Below are 13403 nucleotides of genomic sequence, written 5' to 3' on the forward strand. Positions count from 1 at the left end.
CAGAAGCGGTTGGAGGCGGTTGGAGCAGCGTCCGGGCGGTAGGTTTAAAAACCCAGCGCGGGGCTTTGTTCACCCAAAGGCCCAGAAGCGGTTGGAGGCGGTTGGAGCAGCGTCCGGGCGGTAGGTTTAAAAACCCAGCGCGGGGCTTTGTTCACCCAGAGGCCCAGAAGCGGTTGGAGGCGGTTGTAGCAGCGTCCGGGCGGTAGGTTTAAAAACCCAGCGCGGGGCTTTGTTCACCCAGAGGCCCAGAAGCGGTTGGAGGCGGTTGGAGCAGCGTCCGGGCGGTAGGTTTAAAAACCCAGCGCGGGGCTTTGTTCACCCAGAGGCCCAGAAGCGGTTGGAGGCGGTTGGAGCAGCGTCCGGGCGGTAGGTTTAAAAACCCAGCGCGGGGCTTTGTTCACCCAGAGGCCCAGAAGCGGTTGGAGCAGCGTCCGGGCGGTAGGTTTAAAAACCCAGCGCGGGGCTTTGTTCACCCAGAGGCCCAGAAGCGGTTGGAGGCGGTTGGAGCAGCGTCCGGGCGGTAGGTTTAAAAACCCAGCGCGGGGCTTTGTTCACCCAGAGGCCCAGAAGCGGTTGGAGGCGGTTGGAGCAGCGTCCGGGCGGTAGGTTTAAAAACCCAGCGCGGGGCTTTGTTCACCCAGAGGCCCAGAAGCGGTTGGAGGCGGTTGGAGCAGCGTCCGGGCGGTAGGTTTAAAAACCCAGCGCGGGGCTTTGTTCACCCAGAGGCCCAGAAGCGGTTGGAGGCGGTTGGAGCAGCGTCCGGGCGGTAGGTTTAAAAACCCAGCGCGGGGCTTTGTTCACCCAGAGGCCCAGAAGCGGTTGGAGGCGGTTGGAGCAGCGTCCGGGCGGTAGGTTTAAAAACCCAGCGCGGGGCTTTGTTCACCCAAAGGCCCAGAAGCGGTTGGAGGCGGTTGGAGCAGCGTCCGGGCGGTAGGTTTAAAAACCCAGCGCGGGGCTTTGTTCACCCAGAGGCCCAGAAGCGGTTGGAGGCGGTTGTAGCAGCGTCCGGGTGGTAGGTTTAAAAACCCAGCGCGGGGCTTTGTTCACCCAGAGGCCCAGAAGCGGTTGGAGGCGGTTGGAGCAGCGTCCGGGCGGTAGGTTTAAAAACCCAGCGCGGGGCTTTGTTCACCCAGAGGCCCAGAAGCGGTTGGAGGCGGTTGGAGCAGCGTCCGGGCGGTAGGTTTAAAAACCCAGCGCGGGGCTTTGTTCACCCAGAGGCCCAGAAGCGGTTGGAGCAGCGTCCGGGCGGTAGGTTTAAAAACCCAGCGCGGGGCTTTGTTCACCCAGAGGCCCAGAAGCGGTTGGAGGCGGTTGGAGCAGCGTCCGGGCGGTAGGTTTAAAAACCCAGCGCGGGGCTTTGTTCACCCAGAGGCCCAGAAGCGGTTGGAGGCGGTTGGAGCAGCGTCCGGGCGGTAGGTTTAAAAACCCAGCGCGGGGCTTTGTTCACCCAGAGGCCCAGAAGCGGTTGGAGGCGGTTGGAGGCGGTTGGAGCAGCGTCCGGGCGGTAGGTTTAAAAACCCAGCGCGGGGCTTTGTTCACCCAGAGGCCCAGAAGCGGTTGGAGGCGGTTGGAGCAGCGTCCGGGCGGTAGGTTTAAAAACCCAGCGCGGGGCTTTGTTCACCCAGAGGCCCAGAAGCGGTTGGAGGCGGTTGGAGCAGCGTCCGGGCGGTAGGTTTAAAAACCCAGCGCGGGGCTTTGTTCACCCAGAGGCCCAGAAGCGGTTGGAGGCGGTTGGAGCAGCGTCCGGGCGGTAGGTTTAAAAACCCAGCGCGGGGCTTTGTTCACCCAGAGGCCCAGAAGCGGTTGGAGGCGGTTGGAGCAGCGTCCGGGCGGTAGGTTTAAAAACCCAGCGCGGGGCTTTGTTCACCCAGAGGCCCAGAAGCGGTTGGAGGCGGTTGGAGCAGCGTCCGGGCGGTAGGTTTAAAAACCCAGCGCGGGGCTTTGTTCACCCAGAGGCCCAGAAGCGGTTGGAGGCGGTTGGAGCAGGACAAAAACGTTCCCACACACTTTAAAAGAAGTGTTCTGGAGGAAGCCGCTGATTGGTGGAAGCGGACTAGAGGAAGCAGCTGATTGGGCGTTATAATTCTGCTTTTTATTCGACGTGGAGAGCGGACAACAGTGTGAGCGGCAAAGGCAGCTCACGGAATTGGGAGAGGTCACAAGTGAGTCATTGCTCCATCAGGAAGGGCCATTTGCTTCTTGGCGGATGGTAAGAAGAAGATAAACACAGAAGTAAGTACATCATGGTTTATTATGGTTTTATTTACAGAGTAATATATCAACACATCTGTTGGCCTCCTGCAAGTATCTCATTTATTCCGTCTCTAGACACATGACAATAAGACTCTTGAAACTTCGCCGATGTAAAGAAGTTCACATCTAGAGCAGCGGATACAATAGATGAGGATTGAAGAGGTGCAGGTGAACCTCTGTCTCACCTGGAAAGACTGTTTCGGTCAATGGATGGAATTGAGGGGGGAGGTAAAGGGACAGGTGTTGCAGCTCCTGCGGTTGCAGGGGAAAGTGCCCGGGGATGGAGTGGTTTGGGTAGGATGGGACGATTGGACCAGAGAGTTACGGAGGGAACAGTCTATGCGGAACGCAGAGAGGGGAGGGGATGGGAAGATGTGGCCAGTGGTGGGGTCCCGTTGTACGTGACGGAAATGTTGGCGGATGATTTGTTGGATACGCTGGCTGATGGAGTGGAAGGTGAGAACGAGGGGGATTCTGTCCTTGTTACGAATGGGGGCAGGGGAGCAAGAGCAGAGCTGCAGGATGTAGAAGAGACCCTAGTGAAAGCCTCATCTATAATGGAAGAGGGGAAGCCCCGTTCCCTGAAGAATGAGGACATCTCTGATGCCCTAGTGTGAAACACCTCATCCCGGGCGCGGATACGGCGTAGACGGGGGAATTGGGAGTAGGGGATAGATTTTTGCAGGAGACAGGGAGGGAAGAATTGTGGTCCAGATAGCTGTTCGAGTCAGTGGGTGTATGGTAGATGTCAGTCACTACTCTGTCTCCTGTGATGGAGATGGTGAGGTCCAGAAACGGGAGGGAGATGTCGGAGATAGCCCAAGTATATTTATGGGCAGGATGGAAATTGGAAGTGAAGTGTATGAAGTCAGCGAGTTCTGCATGGGTACAAGAGGTAGCACCAATGCATTCGTCGATGTAGCGGAGGTACAGTTCGGGGATAGGGCCAGTGTACGTCCGGAACAGGGATTGTTCGACGTACCCGACAAAGAGGCAGGCATAGCTACGCCTCTGGTTTGGAGGAAATGGGAGGAGACAAAGGAGAAGTTGTTGAGGGTAAGAACCAGCTCTGCTAGGCGGAGGAGAGTGTTGGTAGATGGGGATTGGTTGGTTCTACGGTCGATGAAGAAACGGAGGGCTTCGAGACCATCCTTGTGGGGGATGGTAGTGTAGAGTGACTGGACATCCATGGTAAAGATGAGGGAGTGGAGGCCTGGAAACCGGAAGTTATCGAGGAGCTGGAGAGCGTGTGAGGTGTCTTTGACGTAGGTGGGGAGGGATTTGACCAGGGGGGATAGGATAGAGTCGAGGTAGGTGGAAATAAGTTCGGTGGGACATGAACAGGCAGAAACAATGGTCTGCCGGGACAGTTCTGTTTATAGATTTTAGGTAGGAGGTAAAATCGGGCCGTGCGGGGCTGGGGAACGATAAGTTTGGACGCATTAGAGGGTAGAGCGCCGGAGATGGTGAGGTCTGTGATGGTGCTGATGATAAAGGTCTGGTGTTTGTCGGTGGGGCCATGGTCCAAGGATAAGTAGGAAGAGGTGTCTGAGAGTTGTCGTCTGGCCTCGGTCCGGTAGAGGTCAGCGGGTTTAATGATTAAGTCCGGGTTGTTGCAGAGTGAGTGGAGGGCTGCACGTTCACGAGGGGAGAGGTTAGTGTTAGTCAGGGGAGTGGAGAATTGGAGGCGGTTAATGTCACACCGGCAGTTGGAGATGAAAACTACGGAGGTGATTTAACTATATTCCAGGTGCTGGTGAAGGATTGATAGAATTTGTTAATTACTGACACGGAGCGGAACCGGAGCAGATTCTCAGCCACTGATTTGCAAACCAGGTCGCGAAGAAAGGATAAAGTTTCTCCGTGAATTTATTCCCGGTGAAGGTGTGGAGATGGGACTTGGTGTCCGCGTCGTAAAATGAAACTGTCCCGGACTCGTAACTGAGATAAACCCCCACCCTCCCGGGGATGGGACGGGCGGGGAGAGGGGATGGAGGGGAGGTGACTGCATTAAACTCATCAACCCGCCGCCTGATGCTCCAGACTCCAGTCTCCGGGGTCGGTGTGACCCGTCCCTTCCTCTCCACAGACTCTGCGGCGACTCCCAGTCTCCAGCTCTCACTCCCCGCCATCTCCACCTCCCAGTAATGTCTCCCCAATGTGAATCCCTCCGATCCCAGCACACACGGCCAGACTGTAAACCTCTTCCCGGTGTCAGGGAGACTCCTCCGGGTCCCGGTCCGTCTCACCCTCTTCCGATCCTCAGACACCTCGAGATCCGGACACGCTGTTTCCACATCCAGGGTGACGGAGACTGGGGGGAGAAGCAGAGAATCAGAGAGTCCCCGGGGGTCGGGGGGAGACTCGGGCAGCGCGGCCCCGGGACCGGGGGAGAGGCCGCTCGGCCTCGGGCACAGGCGGGCGGACAACTGAAAATTTGTCCGGAGTTTTCTTTCCCCTTCCCCTACCACGTAAGATGGACAACAGAAATCCTTCTCGGGTATTTTATCCCGAGGTAGAGGCGAGAGTTGTGGTATGTCGTGGGCAAGCAGATGCAATTGGGAGAGAGGAGGTAGGAGAAATGGTGGGCGGATGGGTGTGCGGGCGTGATATTGAGGGTTTTTTTGCTTCTGGTGGTGAAAATTGGGGCTAGATTGGCGGGAGAGTTGAGGAGTTAAATGCTCACTGGAGGTAATTAAAAATGAGGAATGATGTGACTGTTCTGGAGAGAGTGCAAAGGAGATTCATTTGGAGGACTTGAATAATGCTGATTTGGAGACCTGGGAGAAGTTTACAAGTTTACGAGAGACAGAGAGGGGGTAGTTATCCAGATTCAGTTCCCCATCTTAATGGTATCAAAAACAAGGTTATTGGTTTAAAGTGAGAGGATGGAGTTTTAAAGAAGACTAGACCAAGTGGACCTCAGTGGTTGGGCCCAAACCTCTACTGCATTGGTGCAGCACCCTCTCCTTCCATCCTCCCCACTCCCTCTCCCCCAACCCTCCACCCCCCCACTCCCTCCACCCACCCTCCCTTGCACGCTTCCCCTCCCCCCTCCCCCCTACTCCATCCCCCTCAATCCCCCTTATCCTCCCTTTATTCACAAAATGCTGGAGTAACTCAGCAGGTCAGGCAGCATCTCGGGACTCCCTCCTCCCCCCTCGCTCCCTCCCTAGGACATAGATTTAAACTTTAAAATGTGAATAACTTTAAAGATATAACACTGATTTCAATGAAACTCCTTCCATTAGCACCAAAGGGACGACGGTGAGTAAGATGGACCTAAAATTGTCGCGCTATCGTGTACCGTTTTGGCTGTAGTTCAGGAACAAACAAACAAACAAACAAGCGAGAGTTTTAGTATATAGATGTGAGGGATAAATCTCTTGCACAGAGACTAGTTGATACCTGGAACATGCTCCCGTTGTAGGAGGTGGCACCTATTGTCTATACAATTCCACTCTGCGAAAAGGGTTCTGACTGTCAACCCTGTCTATGCCTCTCATAATTTAAAATAATTCTACCAGTTTCCCCTCAGCCTTTGACACTGAGGCTTTGAAACAAGCAGATGTATCCGACCTCTCCTAATAGCTAATGCCCTCTAATCCAGGCAGCATTCTGGTAAACCTCTTCTGCACATTTCCCAAGGCATCCACATTCTTCCTGCAAAGGGACGACCAGAACTGCACAAAATACTCCAAATTATGCCTAAGTCCTGTAAAGCTGAAACATAATGTTGTATTTAAATGCGCGAAGTACAAAAAATGAAGTGGATGAGACTGAGGCTCAGTTAGACATTGGCAAGTATGATGTCGTGGGAATCACTGAGACATGGCTACAAGAGGGCCAGGGCTGGGAACTGAATATTCAGGGGTGCACAACGTATAGTAAAGACAGACAGGTGGGCAGAGGGGGTGGGGTCGGTCTGTTGGTGAGGAATGATATTCACTCCCTTGCAAGGGGTGACATAGAATCAGGAGATGTAGAATCAGTATGGATAGAAATGAGGAATTGTAAGGGTAAAAAGACCCTAATGGGAGTTATCTACAGGCCCCCAAACAGTAGCCTCGACATAGGGTGCAAGTTGAATCAGGAGCTAAAATTGGCATGTTGCAAATGTAATGCTACGGTGGTTATGGGAGATTTTAACATGCAGGTAGACTGGGAAAATCAGGTTGGTAATGGACCCCAGGAAAGAGAGTTTGTGGAGTGTCTCCAAGATGGATTCTTAGAACAGCTTGTACTGGAGCCTACTCGGGAGAAGGCAATTCTGGATTTAGTGTTGTGTAATGAACCTGATCTGATAAGGGGACTCGAGGTAAAAGAGCCATTAGGAGGCAGTGATCACAATATGATAAGTTTTACTCTACAAATTGAGAGGGAGAAGGGAAAATCGGAAGTGTCAGTATTACAGTATAGCAAAGGGGATTACAGAGGCATGAGGCAGGAGCTGGCCAGAATTGACTGGAAGGAGGCCCTAGCAGGGGAGATGGTGGAACAGCAATGGCAGGTATTCCTGGGAATAATGCAGAAGTTGCAGGATCAATTTATCCCAAAGAGGAGGAAAGATTCTAAGGGGAGTAAGAGGCACCGGTGGCTGACAAGGGAAGTCAAGGACAGCATAAAAATAAAAGAGAAGAAGTACAACCATGCAAAGAAGAGTGGGAAGCCAGAGGATTGGGACTCTTTTAAAGAGCAACAGAAGATGACAAAGAAGGCAATACGGGGAGAAAAGATGAGGTACGAGGGTAACCTAGCCAATAATATAAAGGAGGATAGTGAAAGCTTTTTTAGGTACGTAAAGAGGAAAAATAGGCAAATGTGGGTCCCTTGAAGACAGAAGCGGGGGAATGTATTACGGGGAACCAGGAAATGGCAGACAAGTTGAACCGGTACTTTGGATCTGTCTTCACTAAAGAAGATACAAGCAATCTCCCAGATGTTCTAGTGGCAAGAGATCCTAGGGTGACGGAGGAACTGAAGGAAATCCACATTAGGCAGGAAATGGTGTTGGGTAGACTGATCGGACTGAAGGCTGATCAATCCCAAGGGCCTGATGGTCTGCATCCCAGAGTACTTAAGGAGGTGGCGCTAGAAATTGTAGAAGCATTGGTGATCATTTTCCAATGTTCTATAGATTCGGGATCAGTTCCTGTGGATTGGAGGGTAGCTAATGTTGTCCCACTTTTTAAAAAAGGAGGGAGAGAGAAAACGGGAAATTATAGACCAGTTCGTCTTACATCAGTGGTGGGGAAGATGCTGGAGTAAATTATAAAAGACAAAATTGCGGAGCATTTGGATGGCAGTAACAGGATCGTTCTGAGTCAGCATGTATTTACGAAGGGGAAATCATGCTTGACTAATTTTCTGGAATTCTTTGAGGATGTAACTAGGAAAATGGACAGGCCTGAGCCGGTGGATGTGGTGTACCTTGACTTTCAGAAAGCCTTCGACAAGGTTCCACATAGGAGATTAGTGGGCAAAATTAGAGCACATGGTATTGGAGGTAGGGTACTGACATGGATAGAAAATTGGTTGACAGAACGAAAGCAAAGAGTGGGGATAAATGGGTCCCTTTCAGAATGGCAGGCAGTAACTAGTGGGGTACCGCAAGGTTCGGTGCTGGGACCGCAGTTATTTACAATATACATTAATGACTTGGATGAAGGGATTAAAAGTACTATTAGCAAATTTGTAGATGATACAAAGCTGGGTGGTAGTGTGAACTGTGCGGAAGATGCTACGAGGTTGCATGGTGACTTGGACAGGTTGTGTGAGTGGGCGGATGCATGGCAGATGCAGTTTAATGTGGATAAGTGTGAGGTTATACACTTTGGTGGTAAGAATAGGAAGGCAGCGTATTATCTGAATGGTGTCATGTTATAAAAAGGGACGTACAACGAGATCTGGGTGTCCTAGTGCATCATTCACTGTAAGGAAGCATGCAGGTACAGCAGGCAGTGAAGAAGGCCAATGGAATGTTGGCCTTAATAAGGATGAGAGGGGATCTTATCGAAACTTATAAGATTATTAAGGGGTTGAACACATTAGAGGCAGGAAACATGTTCCCATTGTTGGGGTAGTCCAGAACAAGGGGCCACAGTTTAAGAATAAGGGGTAGGCCATTTCGAACTGAGATGAGGAAAAACTTTTTCAGTCAGAGAGTTGTGAATCTGTGGAATTCTCTGCCTCAGAAGGCAGTGGAGGCCAATTCTCTGAATGCATTCAAGAGAGTGCTAGATAGAACTCTTAAGGACAGCGGAGTCAGGGGGTATGGGGAGAAGGCAGGAACGGGGTACTGATTGAGAATGATCAGCCATGATCACGTTGAATGGCGGTACTGGCTCGAAGGGCCGAATGGCCTCCTCCTGCATCTATTGTCTATCGTGCTCCTGTGTTGCATGTGTTCCAGGACCTAACATCTCCAGCTAAACATGTGTGCGTGAGGCTTCTCAGTCAGTGGGTTGGTGCAGAAATGAAACTCCAATTACCATTCAGTGCTTCTCCTGACCAATCTTTGCGTCACATAAAAACATCAATGTGTCCCACAAACCAAGTGAAATAAGTCCATATGTTTTACCTTCTTTAAAGGAGTCAAACGTTTCTATCAACGCTGCCTTCAACAAAAAGAGGTGGTTGAATTTTTCAGCCGTTATGGCACCATCTGTCACTGACAATAAATGCCCATCATCACTAGTCCTGCAAGTATTAAATAGCTGATTACAAATTCTGCATTGATGTTTATGAGGAAATATGTTTCATGCAGAGTTTCAGTGAAGAACATGCCCTACCTTTGCTTGCGGACAGCTTCCTCCTGAAATAAATAAAACACAAGACTGAATTGATCGAGACAGAACTACCGAGAGCATGAATTTCACCCAGATTATTACGAGGTGCTAAAAGTTCCCATTTCTCCACTCACCCAAAATGACACACAGAGAAGAATAATGATATTGCAGACATAGAACCGATGGAGGAAGTATAAAGATTATTCTGAAAATTACACGATGCTGACAGGATAGTCTGGACAGGTTGTGCGTTTCAGCCGATTAAAGGATAGGCCATTTAGAACGGAGATGAGGAAAAACATTTTCAGTCAGAGAGTTGTGAATCTGTGGAATTCACTGCCTCAGAAGGCAGTGGAGGCCAATTCTCTGGATGCTTTCAAGAGAGAGCTAGATAGAGCTCTTAATGATAGCGGAGTCATGGGGTATGGGGAGAAGGCAGGAACGGGGTACTGATTGAGAATGATCAGCCGTGATCACATTGAATGGAGTTGCTGGCTCAAAGGGTTGCATGGTCTACTTCTGCACTTGTTGTCTCTTGTCTATTGAATATGATGTTAGTGATGTGTAGGAAGGAACAGCAGATGCATAGACAATAGACAACATGGTTGAATTTGTTTCAAATATATCGGATGCCATTTTGTGACGGTGTACATTTATAGAAGCAAATTTAAATAGACTTCCTTACTTTTAGAAATTTCACGCTGTCTTTTTGTTCCATCCGTTCCTGTAAACGCAGGAGTTCCACTTGAATAGAATTTAAATTCTTTTGAATCTCCCGAAGATTTTTCTCCATTAGATTTAGAATCCGCTTCTCATCTTTGCGTATATCTTTGAGGAAGTACTTTTCTTTCTCAGTGATAATCTGGTGCAGTTCAGCAAACTGGGATGTGACATGGGACTGAAGGCTGTGTGACTCTTCCTGTCAAATGAATGCTGAAGATTAACATAATACATTTCTGTATTGTGTTTGTTTACAGAATAAGTGACTATATAGCCCATCAGCGTCCGGTTCTCAGAATTATCTATCCAATCAAATTCTCTCACACTTTCCTGAAACAAAGAAGTTTAATTCTCCTTTAATTCTCCTTCCCATTCCCACATTGACCTTTCCGTCCTAGGTCTCCTCCATTGTCAGAGGGAGGCTAATTGCAAAATTGGAGAAACAGCATCTCACATTTCGCTTGGGCAGCTTTCAGCCCAGTAATATTGACTTCTCTCACTTCCGGTAGCCCCGGCATTCCCTCCCTCTCTATCCCTCCCCCACCCAAGTCGCACTAACTTCTCGCTTTCACCCCATCAACAGCTAACAATGGCCTGTTTCCTTTATCGTCATTACTTGTGTGCCTATCGTTTATTCATTGTTCTTTATTTTTCTGCATCAACGTCTACTCTATGGCCCTCGTTTCCCTTATCTCTAACCAGTCTGAAGAAGGGTCTCGTCCCGAAACATCACCCATTCATTCTCTCCAGAGATGCTGCCAGCCCCGCGGAGTTCCTCCAACTTTTTGTGTCTATCTTCCGTTTAAACCAGCATCTGCAGTTCCTTCCTACGCGCCTCATTTCAGCAGTCAATTGATCCAACATGTCCACTACACATTAAAATGAGCAACGCTGCATAAAAATTCCAGACATAAAGGCCTCACCCGAACTTTGGAAATCTTTCGTAGTTGTTGCTGTTCTCTTTCTTCGATATCAGATTTATTTTTCGTGACAGATTCTATGGCCGATTTTACCCGAGCCTGGGATCAAAGAATAAAGGCGTTAGACAACAAAGACTCAACAAGGTAAATAAAGATACAAATCTGTTTGCATTAACCTTGTAGATGTCAACAGCTTCTTTAATCGGCTGGAAGCTGTGGTTTCTGTGTTCCAGCGCATCTCGACAAACCAGACAGATCAGTTTCTTGTCATTTTCGCAAAACAGCTTCATTTCTTCTTGATGTTCCTCGCAGAAAAGTTTACTTCCCTTCTCTGTCCGTTTCAGGCTCAGTGCTCGAGCTTTCTCAGACAGTCTCGCCAAGGCCCGATTTACTTTGAGGCTGCGGTCTGTAAACTCCTCTCTACATTCCGGGCAGGAGTTTCTCTCATCGCTGTCCCAACTCTGTGTGATACAGGAGCGGCAGAAGTTGTGCCCGCACTCCAGTATAACCGGGTCGGTGAAGAAATCCAGGCAGATGGGACAAACTACCTCCTCGGACCAACTCTCGACCTGGTCTTTCGAAGCCATTTTAATTTCCGGCAATTTCCGGTTTGAAGTCTATTTGCTTTTGGGTGCGGCTGAATTCCTGCGGTATCGCGTTATCCACTCCACACCCTCCCACTTCGTATAATGAATGGTAATTGACTGCAATAGACGCGGCAGGAGTCCATTCAGCCCTTCGAGCCAGCACCAACATTCAATGTGATCATGGCTGATCATTCTCAAACCGTACCCCGTTCCTGCCTTCTCCCCGTACCCCCTGACTCCGCTATCCTTATCTAGCTCTCTCTTGAATGCATCCAGAGAATTGGCCTCCACTGCCTTCTGAGACATAGAATTCCACAGATTTACAACTCTCTGACTGAAAAACGTTTTCCTGATCTCCGTTCTAAATGGCCTACCCTTTAGTCTTAAACTGTGGCCCCTGGTTCTGGACTCCCCCAACATTGGGAACATGTTTCCTGCCTCCAACGTGTCCAATCCCTTAATAATCTTATATGTTTCAATAAGATCCTCTCTCATCCTTCTAAATTCCAGTGTATACAAGTCAATTCGCTCCTGTCTTTCAACATACGACAGTCCCAGAATTCCGGGAATTAACCTAGTGAACCTAAGCTGCACGTCCTCAATAGCAAGAATATCCCTCCTCAAATTTGGAGACCAAAACTGCACACAGCACTCCAGGTGCGTTCTCACTAGGGCAATGAACAACTGCAGAAGGACCTCTTTGTTCCTATACTCAACTCCCATTGTTATGATGGCCAACATGCCATTGGCTTTCTTCACTGCCTGCTGTACCTGCATGCTTCCTTTCAGTGATGCACTCGGACACCCAGATCTCATTGTACGTCCCCTTTTCCAAACTTGACACCATTCAGATAATAATCTGTCTTCCTATTCTTACCACCAAAGTGGATAAGCTCACATTTATCCACATTAAACTGCAAGGGTTCATTGTGAAGTTGTCCGAGCAAACCTGCAACTAATCTCACAGGAGGGAGGGGCCGTTCGTTCTTGAAAGTGTATATACATACCAGAGATATGGACCTGGGACAGTGTAAAGCAGAACATGGGCGGCAAGGCCAAAATGGTGCCATACGTGGATGGGAAACGATGGTGTAATATAAATTTAGAGCGACTGTTAAATGGTAACGTGCGAACACCGGTGAAATGTGGCGTTCTACAGTCTCTCTGTGTAATCTACACGTGTAGGAAGGAACTGCAGATACTGGTTTAAATCGAAGATAGACACTAAAAGCTGGAGTAACTCAACGGGTCTGACAGCACCTCTGGAGAAAATGAATGGGCGACGTTTCTGGTCGAGACCCTTCTTCAGAGTGAGCGTTAGGGGAAAGAGAAACGATAGATACAGACGAGGATGCAGAGAGATGTAGAACACATGAATGAAAAATATGCAAAAAAAAGTTAGGGTGTTAACGGAAACAGGCCATTGTTAGCTGGGTATTTATTCACAAAATGCTGGAGTAACTCAGCAGGTCAGGCAGTATCACCGGGGTGATTGTGACATTCCCGTTGACTGCCCTTTAGTTTTCCATCGCATGCGGGCACTATTGTGGTACAGCTACAATGACCTGCCGTCGCACAGATACAACGACCCAGTGTTGGCTTCGACCTGGTGCTCACTGTGTGGAGTTTGCACGTTCTCGCTCTAACCGCGCGGACCGCTCCTCGATAATCCGGTTTTGTCGCACTAAAAAATAGAGTTGCTTCTGTACTTTGGAAATGATTTAAGGGATTTAGCGGAACACCGGGCGAGCTACACTGGGATTAGTTTAAACGGGTGTTTGAGAGCTTGACGAGAAGCCACACAGATTCACAGAATTATACAACGTGCTGGAGTAACTCGGCGGGTCAGGCACCATCTCTGGAAAACGTATCGGTGATGTTTCGGGTTGGGACCCTTCTTCGGTCTGAAAATGGACCCGCACCCGAAACGTCATCTACCCATGTTTTATCCCAAGAAAGATCCCGTCCCAAAACTTCGCCTATCCGTGTTCTTCAGGGACGCTTCCTGGCCGCCGAGTTACTCCAGCATGTTGCGGTTCCTTGTTTCTACTTCATGAAGTTAAACTCCGAGAACTCTCCGAATCCCATGGACAATGAACGTTTCCATGCGTTCTCGAGGAACAGCACTTCGCCTC

The 13403-nt window shown here is 49.5% G+C and overlaps 1 protein-coding gene across 1 annotated transcript; it reads right to left on the bottom strand.

Annotated features, from left to right (window-relative positions):
• Window positions 1-4034: 4034 nt before the first annotated feature.
• Window positions 4035-11268, bottom strand: LOC144602618 (zinc-binding protein A33-like). The gene is made up of 6 exons (XM_078415748.1): window positions 10858-11268; window positions 10685-10780; window positions 9727-9960; window positions 9045-9067; window positions 8834-8952; window positions 4035-4567 (listed from the first exon to the last, which is right to left on the bottom strand). The coding sequence occupies exons 1-6, from the start codon at window positions 11266-11268 to the stop codon at window positions 4035-4037; spliced, it is 1416 nt and encodes a 471-aa protein (XP_078271874.1).
• Between the last annotated feature and the right edge of the window lie 2135 nt (window positions 11269-13403).

Source organism: Rhinoraja longicauda, chromosome 19, assembly GCF_053455715.1.
Source record: "Rhinoraja longicauda isolate Sanriku21f chromosome 19, sRhiLon1.1, whole genome shotgun sequence".
NCBI lineage: Eukaryota > Metazoa > Chordata > Chondrichthyes > Rajiformes > Arhynchobatidae > Rhinoraja > Rhinoraja longicauda.

What these genes read in the sequence shown, in the direction of transcription:
- LOC144602618 (XM_078415748.1), bottom strand. Translation starts at nt 11,268, where the DNA reads ATGGCTTCGAAAGACCAGGTCGAGAGTTGGTCCGAGGAGGTAGTTTGT. An exon ending in AAGCTGTTGACATCTACAAG is followed by an intron (nt 10,781 to 10,857) that starts GTTAATGCAAAC and finishes CTTTGATCCCAG; the next exon opens with GCTCGGGTAAAATCGGCCAT. An exon ending in ACAGCGTGAAATTTCTAAAA is followed by an intron (nt 9,068 to 9,726) that starts GTAAGGAAGTCT and finishes TATTTATTTCAG; the next exon opens with GAGGAAGCTGTCCGCAAGCA.